The sequence below is a fragment of the Salmo salar genome, chromosome 01 (assembly GCF_965601325.2).
Source record: "Salmo salar chromosome 01, fSalSal1, whole genome shotgun sequence".
Classification (NCBI taxonomy): Eukaryota; Metazoa; Chordata; class Actinopteri; order Salmoniformes; family Salmonidae; genus Salmo; species Salmo salar.
In genome coordinates this window covers 46,915,038-46,927,652 of record NC_138291.1, presented here as the reverse complement: position 1 = coordinate 46,927,652, position 12,615 = coordinate 46,915,038, and the positions used below count along the sequence as shown (strand labels likewise).

The following is a 12,615-nucleotide window of genomic DNA, read 5'->3' as shown; positions in this document are numbered from 1 at the left end:
TCTTCTCACATCTGAGATATTCCCTCACATGCTGGTCACTTGCAGGAGCTACAATTCTGAAACCAATTGAATCACTCTACAAACAAACACTTAAGATTTTTGATTTTAAAAAAAATGATCTGTTACCACCACTGCCATAATATTTACATACATAATTGATTTAGTCTGGATAGCTTTAAGCAGTATGTAGATGGAAGCCTTGTCTTTAAGATCCTGAATGGTCTTACCCCTCCACCCCTATGCCGGCATATCATGCTCAAGGAAAGCACCTCCAGGATAACAAAGGCAGTAACTAGAGGGGATTACGTTGTCCCCTTTCGAGGTATCTGTGGTTGCTCATATGTAAGACGACAGTTGATGATGGTGTTGTTGTTAGAATGATGTATTATTGGATGTAATGTATTTGTATTTTGTATTGTTTTAGTGAGTATTTGTATAGTGGCTAGCTTTTGGCTAACTCCGGCACATTTACATGGATGTTACATTACAGTAATATTGCTGTTGATTAATGTGCATTGTCCCCTATAAATAAATATCCCAGCATTAACAACCCGACCTTGCTCTTTTTAAAGAAAACTACACAACTAAGTGACCCAAAGCCTGCAACCTAGCAAATGGGTCATCCAAACAACCCAGCATGTTTTAGTGGACCTACAAACCATGACTAGTTTGATAGTAGTTTTAAACTCTCTCTGGATACATGAACATCTCTCTTACTTTTATTTTCCTCACTCACACACTCACTCTCTCTCTCTCTCTCTCTCTCTCTGACTTTTCTCCCTCTCTCTCTGACTTTTCTCCCCCCCTTCAGACTGCAGTGTAGTATATTGTGACTGTGGACTCTGCTGCGACCATGTGGTTTTTTGTGAGAACCGCAGTCTCTCTCCACCGCACAGCTGAGAGACTCAGAGGACATTTTGAGGGCATGTAACGTCTCTACGCATTACAGGTCCATTTATCATATTTGGTTCTCTGTGGGCGCTGCGCCACAAACAATCACCACTGGTTGACGTCAACCGAGTGGGATACAATGATACAGTGACTGTGAGAATGTTTATCATGGTAGAAGACTTCAAATCGGACTCTGATTCCAAGGCAATTGAATATGGATGAATGCAGTTCCATTTCATAAAAACAATTAGTGAGACATTCGTCTCTTATGACTGCTACTGCAGTGGTTTGGAACTATGTCCGTTCTCTAAATGTGTCTTATGTATTTCTGTGTGTGTGGCGGCGGGGGGGGGCTGGTTTGTTCTTATTTCATCTCAGCTAATTCACTGGCGGGCACTCAGGACTGGGGCCTCGAAATAGCTGAGGCGTTTCTCTGTTGCTTTGAAAAGCTGACACTTGGGAAGGCGCTCCATGCTAGATTCCCTTAGAGGTTAGACTAGAGGAGAACAGGAGAACAGTTACAGGCACTGTATCGTCTGTGTGTGTGTTTATGTGCACACACGTGTGCGTACGTGTACATGCGTGTGTTCCTGTGTGTGCGCGTGTTTGTTTTGCTAGATAAATGTTAGATGAGCACACCTGTTAGATCAACCTCATGCTACTCCTCGGCCGTATTCACATCTGCTAGTAGATTGCAGCAAAACTCTTCCCTTTTCAAGTGAAATCCTCCAATCTTTTATCCTAATGGCACCTTCTCTTTCCTGTGTAATTTGTGTGGTAATTATGCAAAGTGGAGCTGACTTTAAAATCAGTCAGCCTTCCCCTCCTTCTCATCTTCTTCATCAGCAATTACAATGAGCTGCACCGAGTTACTGATTCACTTTCACACTCTCAGACGAACACACACATATGCACACACACACACAGGCGCGCATGCAAGCGCCAATGCACAACCACACACAAGCACGCGCAGATACACACTCACAGGCACACACAGGCTTACATAGTTTGTGTGTACATTTGTGCAGGTGCGTATGTGTGGAATTGAAAAATGCAGTGTGGTTCAGCAGAGCTGAAGGGGACATCTGAGATTCACTCAGCTGCTTGCTTCACTATTAGGAGGGGGAGGAGGAGGAGGAACATGGTTAAATCACAGTTGGTATGCTTTTGTCAATGTCAAAAACTCTCCACACATCTCACTGCCACCTTCATTTCAAACCAAGCAAGGATAAAGAGTGTAATAAAGACACAAACCAAGGACAAAGGTAATAGAGAATCAAAGCAGTATAAGTAGCCTGGCTGAGCCAGGGGAAACAAGTGTTCACCATGTCCTGTTGAAGTGTCAAAGCAAGGACAAGGAACCCAATGCAGTGTACAAGCACAACTCAGACAAGGAAACAGAGGTGTACTGTGTCCTCAGCAGGTGTCATAACAAACAGAGCACAGTGAAAGGTGTGGATACTCCTGTCCTATTCTCTCCGTGGTTATAGAAGATCAAACTGAGATGGTTTACGTGCTAGTACACTCTGTTCAAAGCTTTTGTCACTGCACTCACACACACACACACACAAGCGGTCAACAGGACAGTGTAGTCAGTGGGAATAGTGGAGTGCAGTCGTCATGGCGTCAGTGCCATACCTTTGTCATTGGGAGATAGCAGCTCTTTATCTATTGGGGAGACTGACAGTATAATGAACATTGATTGGCTCTTAATGCATGCCAAGCTTTTTCATTACTGGAGAGCACGGTGGATGCAGTGTCCTTTAAACAGACCAGGTCATCTGAATACATATCTCGGAGAGGCTGACTCACACCGACACGCTCACAAAACAAAACACACAAACACACAGTACCAGTCAAATGTTTATACACACCTACTCATTCAACTTGAAAGTCACAGCGATATACCTCTGTCACCCAATCACATCCTCAGATCCATTCTCCAACTTCCTGATTAAGTATTCCATCCTGGTCTACCTCATCATCGATAGGTCAGATGGAATGTCAATTAAAGCTCTTTGTTGATTAAAGTGCCCAAATTCCTGGTGGTAGGGCAGCTTTGTCACCTCATTACTGGCTTTAATGAACACTTTCAGTCAGCCGCGGGATTGGATACGCTTTGTGTTCATGATGTTTATTATGGTTAATTTAATGGGACTATAATATTCAGGATGTAACATGGACAGTAACAGAGAACAGAAAAAAGCAGAATAACAAAAGATGATGGTAGCCACAGTAGAATATTGTAGGAGAAGTTTCCATTTTCCATGCTTTCCAATCACATCCTCTCCCTACACTACATCCTTTCCTTCATATTAAATAGATGTTTTAACCGTTTGGTTAAGCCAAGATTAGGGCCCCTTTTCACAAAGTATCTCAGTCGGGGATGCTGATCCAGGATCAGGCCCTTCCCTTTTATTTATTATGTTTTAAAAGGCTAAACTGATCCTAGATCAGCACTCCTATTCTGAGATGCTTTCTGAATACCGGCCTAGTTGTGATAAATTAAAAGATTAAATTGAAGGAACTAATCCCTGACTATTGTGTGTGGCTTGCCAGCGGAAGACAACCTGCCACCATGTCTATGTGAACACACTATAGTGACATGTCTGTCTGTCTGTCCCTCAGGGGTCTGTCGCTCTGTCAGTTAGTATCAGTCTGACAGTCATTTACTGGGATATTAAACCTTCCTGATCTCTCTTCACACCTCACACTCAACCATAGACATTCTGTCTGGAGGTGTTCCACCTCTCTCTCTCCCAACTCCAATGTGTTAGCTCTCCCTCTCTTTCTCTCTCGTTCTCTCTCACTTTGTCTTTATCACTCTCTCTTTCTCACTCTATCCACCTTACTTCTTTCCTTCTCTCTCTCCATTTCACTACCTCTTCCTCCCACTCTTAGCCCCTCTTTCTCTCTCTCCTCCCTCTTCCCCTCTCTTCCTGGTTCTGGCTTCATTGTACCCAGAGGTGCTCCCCCTGTCCTCGTCCAGCCTATACCTGTTATGCTGGGTATATATTAAGCCTTGGCAGAAGCTTGGAGAGGAGGAGGGAGATAAGCATCTAATCGTACATAATAGCATATTGATTGGGATGTAATTGCAGAGTTTGTCAGCAATTTCTTTGCTACTGCGTCAAAGGAGGGTGTGTGTGTGTGTGTTTTCCGGATGGAGTCTTCACAGCTGTGAGGACTAAAAGAGTGTTTGTGTCTACTGGCTGGATGCCGGGAAGCAAGAAACGGAGAGAAAAATCGAGAGAGAGTGAGAGAGGAGGAGAGCGAGCAGAGTAGGCTTGTAATATCAGTGGATACAGATTCCAGCAGATGTAGGGTAGCACAGTCTGTCTCCTTTTGTTTCCCCCTCATGTTCTTCCTCTCTGCTTTAAACCCGGCTCTGCCAGAGTAGCTATTTCATGGCCGATTTAACGCATTTTCATACAACGCTCTCCCCCCTCTCATCTCTACTGTTAGACAGAAGCGGGCTGTGAGGTATAAGAGTGTATGTGTGTGTTCCATCTTGAACCCTTCCCTTGTACCTCAGCCATCATCTGTGTGTAAACGAATATAGTTGGATACGCTATAGGGGAGTCCACAGCATGCTGTAGGTACAATATGTATTTAACATTTGTTATGGCAGATAAATGTGTGTGAGAGTGAAAAAATACAGAGAGTCTCACCTGAAGAGAGCGGTGATGGGAAACCAGCAACTGACAATAGCATGGGGGGCATGTGTGTGTGTGTCTGTGTGTGAGCATGCACGTGTGCTGAAAATGCAGTTATGATGTAGATTTCTCCACCTAAACAAGATGTGTGACAGCCGATGTTGTGACTAACAAATGTATGTCTCTCTCTCTCTCTCTCTCTTGTGCTCTGTGTCTCTCTCTCTCTCTCTCTCTCTCTCTCTCTCTCTCGTGCTCTGTGTCTCTCTCTGTGTCTCTCTCTCTCTCTCTCTCTCTCGTGTTCTGTCTCTCTCTGTCTTGCTCTCTTTCTCTCTCTCTCTCTGTCTCTTTCTCTCTGTCTCTCTCTCGATTTCTCCCCTCCTCCATCTCCCCCCCTGACAGAGGCGTCCATCTTGAGTTATGACGGCAGTATGTACATGAAGGTGGTGATGCCCCAGGTGATGCACACAGAGGCTGAGGACGTGTCTCTACGTTTCATGTCCCAGCGGGCCTACGGCCTGCTCATGGCCACCACCTCACGGGACTCGGCCGACACGCTGCGTCTAGAGCTGGACGGGGGCCGGGTCAAGCTCACGGTCAACCTAGGTATCGTATGACATTACAGACTACGCCACGTGTTAAAAAATGTGGCACTCTTTCTCTCTTCGTTCAATGTCTCTATCCGTCCATCATTATTATTTTACTTTCTTATTTAAACTCGTAGTTTGGTTCTTAGAGTAAAGGATCGCAATAATATAAGGAGTAGTGATTCAAAAAATATATTTATACTTTTATTTGCATGGACTTTATTGTGATATGTGTCATTAGATATAGATTGATTAACACTCATTATAGAAATTACTATACTTCTTAACTAGACTTTTGGGGCTTTATTTAAGCAATTTCATTCTGAAAGTTCTTGTCATTGATAAATATGCTGTCTGGCCCATCTTTTGAACAGATAAACCATAGCCATTGTCATTTTGAGACAGTCACAGCACCAATAGATATCATTAATTATAAAGTATATCTTAAATGTTCATTTAAAGTCTGAATTGCGCACTATTTTTGAATATCACACTATGGCTGATTTGCACACTATTGTTATTATAATATAGTATATCAAATACATCTTTATAAGCATTGTGCAGTGCTGTGACTTTCTAAGAGGTGACTTACTCCAGCTGATTCTCAGTTCATCATCTACAGGAAATTGAGAAAGAAAAAATCTCAACTTTACATTTTCAACTAACATCATCTTCTTGTCTTCAAGTTGAGAATTCTTGGCTTTTGATTTTGGGTTTGTTCTCCTTCTATTTGTTTATGGTGTAAACATACTATATACGCTCTCTATGTACATCTAGCTATCAACTCCATTTTCCCATCATGCTTTGTCAAAAGATGGTATTCACCCCTTCAAAGGCCTTAAGCCTGCGGCCCGTCAGGCGAACAGCCCGAGAACAGAGCCCAGCCAAACCTGCAGCTGGCTGCCCCCCAGGCAACCTTCCTTCTCTCTTTTTTACAAACACACCACTGTGTTACAAAAAGGAAAGAAGCACTAGTATACATAACCTATATTTACACACTATTTGTCTTTAAGATTGATTAAAGCTTTAATAAAGCTGGATATTTGTCATAATAGTTTGTAGTGTGCTTCGTTGTTATAATACCTACAGTAGCAATTGATAGACTATATTATGCACACTAAATATTACTTTAGTCATCAAAGTATTTTATTAAGAAGAAACTGCATTGCAACTACAAAAATTGGCTACACAAAACTAACCCATACACAATTCACTTTTTGTATCAAATGCAATATCAATAACAAGCATCACATATCCACATTTAAGTGTTGAAGAGATACATATTCTTGATGTTTATCTAAACCCATATTATACATTGTTTCATAGAAACAACCTACATTGTATATAATATTTACGCAATTTAGAAGATGTTTTTATCCAAAGCGACTTACAGTCATGCGTGTATACATTTTACGTATGGGTGGCCCCAGTGGGAATCGAACCCACACCCCTTGTAAGCACCATGCTCTACCAACTGAGCAACACAGTCTCTATACTGTACTGTTAGATATGAGGGTCTTATGCCTCTGCATGGTGCTGGTGCTGATTGGATCGCGGCTGTTCGCTCCCACTTTTCTGTTGCGGTTGACGACACATGAACCCACCAGCCACATGGTGACCAACCCAGAATGTCCCTTGCAGGATCCCATAGGCCGACTCAAAATGGCCGTCACAGAAACCTGTAGGCCTATAACAGGTAGGAATTTGTTGTCAGCGAAGGAACTCGTCAATTATCTTTCACTAGTCCATTCGCTTTTTTAAATTGATATTCTTGGAAATATTGCTCCAAAATAATAAAAGTGTTGTAACACTTTTTTTTTTATTTAAGTTTATTCAAGTGTCAAGTAGAATAGCATTGCACTGTTTCAAAGATCTGTGGCTCCAATATGAATAGCTAACACCACCTTCTTGCTAATATCAGATATATGATTTTAATAGCCTGTTTAGTCAACAAGTTGGTGTGAAGGCTTTGGAGCTGGAGACTTTGCGTTTAAAATCAAAATGAAAACTATTCCAAAATGGAAGTCTATGCTGGGTTGGAGAATCTATGTGGTTGGTAAAATAAAAGCGGCCATTTTTAAAATGTTGACAGCCAGTGTCCTTGTTATGCAGCTTTAAATTAATTACATTTGCCCATATGTGTATAATCTAAGTGTTATAGCGGTGGTCACAAAACTAAGTTAATTTCATAACTTAAACAAGTGCTGCAAAAGCGCTATGTACATTTTACCATACAACACCCAACTAATCCCCATGTCAGCCATAACTATTGTATATGGACCAAAGATTTGACATTTGTGAATATATTCATTCTACCTCATACTTATTGCTACATTACCAGTTATTACAATCATATTGCAATTGCAGTGACACTTGTAGAATTTAAGCCAGCCATTTGTAATCTAAGCTAACAGTCTAGCACCTGAAAGTCTATATAGGACCCACCTCCCCCCTACAAAATGGCCGCCTCTCTGCATGTGGACGTCCCCGGAAGGGTGGAATTCTTGTTTTTGGATGTCTGCAGCTATAACCTTGAAGGATGCAATTTCATCTGTCATTTATTCTTCCCCATCTAGACTGTATCAGGATAAACTGTACTTCCAGTAAGTTAACACTCAAGTTTCATTTTGCTCTTGTACTATTATACTCTGCTGTTTAAAGGAATGTGTTATTTTAAGTGTGTCTTCCTCTTATCCCTATGGTGTTGGTTGGAGAAGGGGTGTGTCTGTCAGTTGAACTGGTCAGACCATCAATAGATCACGGACAACAGAAACACTCAAACTGGAAACAGACAGTCAAGGGTGGTGATTTGTTAATCTCTTTAGGTTTTAGTTTTATGTAAGGCCATATTTTATTAAATAAGAACATTTCGTGTTATAATGTCCTGTGACAGAATTGTTTTCCCCGCATGAATGTATTTTAGTTATCTAGGAAGTTCTACTGTAATGAAAGTTTGATTTAGTTTTTTTTTGCTGCAATGTGCATTCCCTTTTTAGAGATGGATAATTATATAACCCTTTTCAAAAAATCATATATGGCAGGTACAATGTTTAGCGTTTTGGTTTTCATCACGAAGTTGAGATTAATAAATCACCACTTGTTACGTAACTAAACATTTGAAAATTCTTACATGAAAGAGCTTCATCGTAGGTGGACAACATAGAATACATATACTTATTCTACTACAATATATATGTGTAGTAGAATAAGTAACTTGAATATACAAAATTATAAACACATATATATATATAAAGATGTTATACTATTCATATAGTGTAGGTCCTCTTCAAGTGAAATACGACAAATTAGTTAATGGTTTAATTATGATTATATCAGTGTCATGATACAGTAAGATTTCTTTAATGTGTCAATTTGGTGAGCTCTGTTTGCATCTAAACATGTGTCTCTAAGTCAGAGCTTTAGTACGACACTATAATACACTCAGGTATATTAAGTGTCCATACTGTTGGGGAGTAGGTCAACATTAACTGCTTTTACTCATGAATAGGGCTCGGAAACCTTTAGTGTACTGTCTCTGTCTGTCTGTCTGTCTGTCTGTCTGTCTGTCTGTCTGTCTGTCTGTCTGTCTGTCTGTCTGTCTGTCTGTCTGTCTGTCTGTCTGTCTGTCTGTCTGTCTGTCTGTCTGTCTGTCTGTCTGTCTGTCTGTCTGTCTGTCTGTCTGTCTGTCTGTCTGTCTGTCTGTCTGTCTGTCTGTCTGTCTGTCTGTCTGTGTGTGCGTGCGTGAAGGAGTCAACATGCTATTTCCATGGATGATGTTTTCAAAGTTGCACAACAACACGTCTCTGTAGTCCTTATGAGTTTTTTAAAATTGTCAGACACTAGAATGAAAAGTACATTTTAAGTGCTGCACATTAGTTTCAAAGCTCTCGACAGACTAAGAGTGAGAACTGAGGTATTTTACGTAAGAGACGCATTCAGTGTGTGTGTGTGTGTGCACGTGTTCGTGCGTGTGTGTGTGCGTGTGCACGCGTTCCTGTGTGCATGCTTGTGTGTGTGTGAGTGACAGATATGATTACTGTTATTGTACATTCGGCTCCTATAATGTCTGATGCTAATTGCTGCAGTAAATTGCTGTGGCATTTCAGGACAAAGAGTGGAATCCAGATTTGACATAATGTCTTCTGCTGGGAAGCCCACCTGGAAAAGAAAATCAAGGTGGTCTCAGAAATAAACCCACAGTACCTTTCCAACCACTTATATTTTTACCCCCATTGTAATATTGTGTCGAATAAGGCCTATTTTGTGATTTAAGAGCTACTCTGAGCTAATATTCTTAGTTATAAAGAGCTGTACAGTACATCTTAGTTATGAGTAATATTACGAGCGTTACCTGAAATGATGTGATGACATCACTGGGCCCAATAACCGCAACCTTCAAAACTAAAAGTCAAGTTGTTAACACTCTCAAATGACAGCACAAGGAAACAAGAAACTGTCCAAATCAATGCCGCATCCCTCCAGGGGTTCTGAGCACATGTGGTTGTGTCTGCCAGACTCTGTTTGTGTCGGCTGGTTGAAATCAACAGCACACCCATGACAGGGTGAGAACACACGGAAGTGTCCCGGAGAATATCGCTCCTGCTGAAGCTCCTGTATCTCCTGTCATTACAGAGGCCAGATAAGTAGTGAAAGACACACACACACACACACACACACACACACACACACACACACACACACACACACACACAGACAACTGCTCACACACGTACATGGTAGTGCAGTAGACTGTCTAGTTCACTGGGTTTTACTGGTGCATTCTGGTTAAACCAAGCTGAAGTTCAAGTGATCAGCTCTGGGGTGTTACCTGGCTGTGAAAGATACAGTAATAACCTAGTATACATGTAGGTAACACTACAGTCCTCTTTGAACTACGTAGTATTCATCTACTAATAACAGATTTTTGAAAGTATTTGGAAGGTATTTCCAGACCCTATGATGAGTAAAAGCTGTGTAATTGTTACATTGACTGCAGTGTTTTTCTGCTGAATACATATTTCAAATTGTACGTTTCCGCAGTGAAGGTGCTATTCCAGTGTGCAATCACAATTTAAGAAATATTGTTGTAGAAAAATGTATTCGTTGTTGCTTTTTACCAAAATAACCAAACCTTTGTTTTCCACAGTAACACCCAGTACACATGTAATTTGAAAAGTGAACAAAGTGAAAAGGCAAAAATGATCCCAATTGAAAATGAATCAGAATACAAATCAACTTGACATGCCAAGGTGCTCTGCTATCATCATCCCCAGTATATGCCTTGAATTACACCTGCTCTTTTGAGTCGCTACAAATAAGCCCATTATATCACCTCCTTCTATTGGAAAAGGCCCAATATAACAGCCCCTATTGGAAACTGGAAATCAACTGGAAAGCAAAGGTTTGGTTGGTGAGGCAGGACAACTTTAACTTTGTGACCAACCATCGTTCTCAGGCAAGGGACCAGAGACCCTGTATGCTGGGCAAAAACTCAATGATAATGAGTGGCATACGGTCCGCGTGGTCCGCCGGGGCAAAACCTACAAGCTCACGGTGGACGATGACGTAGCAGAAGGTACTATACTAGCTACAGTCTGAGAGAAAGTTCCTCATCTGCCACTGTTTGTATGGGTGATGTGTCTGGTGTTCTCATTTAGTTTAAGGCTTACGGGAATTACAGAATTAGCTAATTAACATGAACTATCCTTATAGTGGTTTTAAATGTTATTTGAAATAATTATTTGAGAAAGGTGACTATAAACTGTTGATATCTATTGATATGTCTGAATTGTTCTTGCTGAGTTTATTCAGTTGTACTGTTACATCGTATCGTACCGGAAATTCACCACCTCTTTAAATTCAGCCCTTTTGTGTTAGTATCAGACAGTGTTTTCTTTTTCTTTTCTTTTTTCTTTTTTCTTCTTTTTCACTTCATCCCCTACTCCAGGCCAGATGGCGGGTGACCACACCCGTCTAGAGTTCCACAACATCGAGACGGGCATCATGACGGAGAGACGCTTCGTCTCGGCCATCCCCTCTAGCTTCATCGGACACCTGCAGAGCCTCAGGTTCCTCTTCTCTCATATACTTTGTTCTATACTTTCTGCTATATACGGTTATAAACGGTGTTACTTCACCCAGAAAGACATAACAGTATACAAGATACAAGCTCTTTACAGGCAATGCGAACAGATTTCAATGTGAGTACCACGCCATCGGATTGGATATGTCGACATAGTTGACATGGTGTCAGTTTTGGTGAAGCCATATCTAAATCAGTTAACATGGCTGTTTTGTTTTGCTTCATTTCAGCAGATCTTGTTGATACGTTTGCCGCTAGTGAATGACATGTTCTTCCAGTTAACAACAAAGTGGTTTACTTTATCTGTTTTAATGCATCAGATAATATATTTGTCAAATAGAACTTTATTCCCATCTATTGACTCCAGGTTCAACGGTATGCTGTACATTGATCTCTGTAAGAACGGAGACATCGACTTCTGCGAGCTAAACGCCCGGTTTGGCATGCGCTCCATCATCGCTGACCCTGTGACCTTCAAGTCCAAGAGCAGCTACCTGAGCCTGGCCACCCTGCAGGCCTACACCTCTATGCACCTGTTCTTCCAGTTCAAAACCACCTCCCCGGACGGCTTCATAATGTTCAACACTGGAGACGGAAACGACTTCATCGCTGTGGAGCTAGTCAAAGGGTGAGTGGGATCCCACCTGGTCTTAGACTTTGATGTTTATTAACATTATATTTTTTGTCACCAAGGACAGTAGGTGCACACAGGGATGGTATTACAGTAGCATATAACAATATGTCACAATAAGTGACATATACTGTAATTAATATGTATATGGACACCCCTTCAAATTAGTGGATTCGGCTATTTCAGCCACACCCGTAGACAAACATTGGCAGTAAAATGGGCTGTACTGAAGAGCTTGCAATGTGGCACCGTCATAGGATGCTACCTTTCCAAAAAGTCAGTTAGTCAAATTTCTGCCCCGCTAGAGCTGCCCCGGTCAATTGCCAGTGCTGTTATTGTGAAGTGGAAACGTCTAGGAGCAACAACCGCAGATGCTTCACCATCTGGCAGTCTGACGGACGAATCTGAGTTTGGCGGATGCCAGGAGAACGCAACCTGCCCGAATGCATAGTGCCAACTGTAAAGTTTGGTGGAGGAGGAATAATGGTCTTGGGCTGTTTTTCATGGTTCGGGCTAACCCCCCATCTTAACCTCACAGCATACAATGACATTCTAGACGATTCTGTACTTCCAACTTTGTGGCAACAGTTTGTGGATGGACATTTCCTGTTCCAGCACGAAATGCCCCCGTGCACAAAGCGAGAGAAATGGTTTGTCGAGATCGGTGTGGAAGAACTTGACTGGCCTGCACAGGGCCCTGACCTCAACTCCATCGAACACCTTTGGAATGAATTGGAACGCCGACTGCGAGCCAGGCCTAATCTCCCAACA

General features: G+C 41.7%; 1 protein-coding gene across 9 annotated transcripts in view; it reads left to right on the top strand.

The window, feature by feature from the left end:
• The window catches only part of nrxn3a (neurexin 3a), a 430,381-nt gene that overhangs the window by 140,040 nt on the left and 277,726 nt on the right, over nucleotides 1–12,615 (top strand). For 6 of the 9 annotated variants that reach the window (XM_082974861.1, XM_082974858.1, XM_082974854.1 and 3 more), the window contains 5 exons: nucleotides 4,947–5,150; nucleotides 7,708–7,734; nucleotides 10,587–10,706; nucleotides 11,079–11,199; nucleotides 11,581–11,841. In XM_082974861.1, the coding sequence (XP_082830987.1) occupies nucleotides 4,947–5,150; nucleotides 7,708–7,734; nucleotides 10,587–10,706; nucleotides 11,079–11,199; nucleotides 11,581–11,841 (733 nt within the window). The remainder of the gene's footprint in view (nucleotides 1–4,946; nucleotides 5,151–7,707; nucleotides 7,735–10,586; nucleotides 10,707–11,078; nucleotides 11,200–11,580; nucleotides 11,842–12,615) is intronic. The other 3 variants (XM_082974859.1, XM_082974856.1, XM_082974855.1) reach the window with 1 other exon arrangement.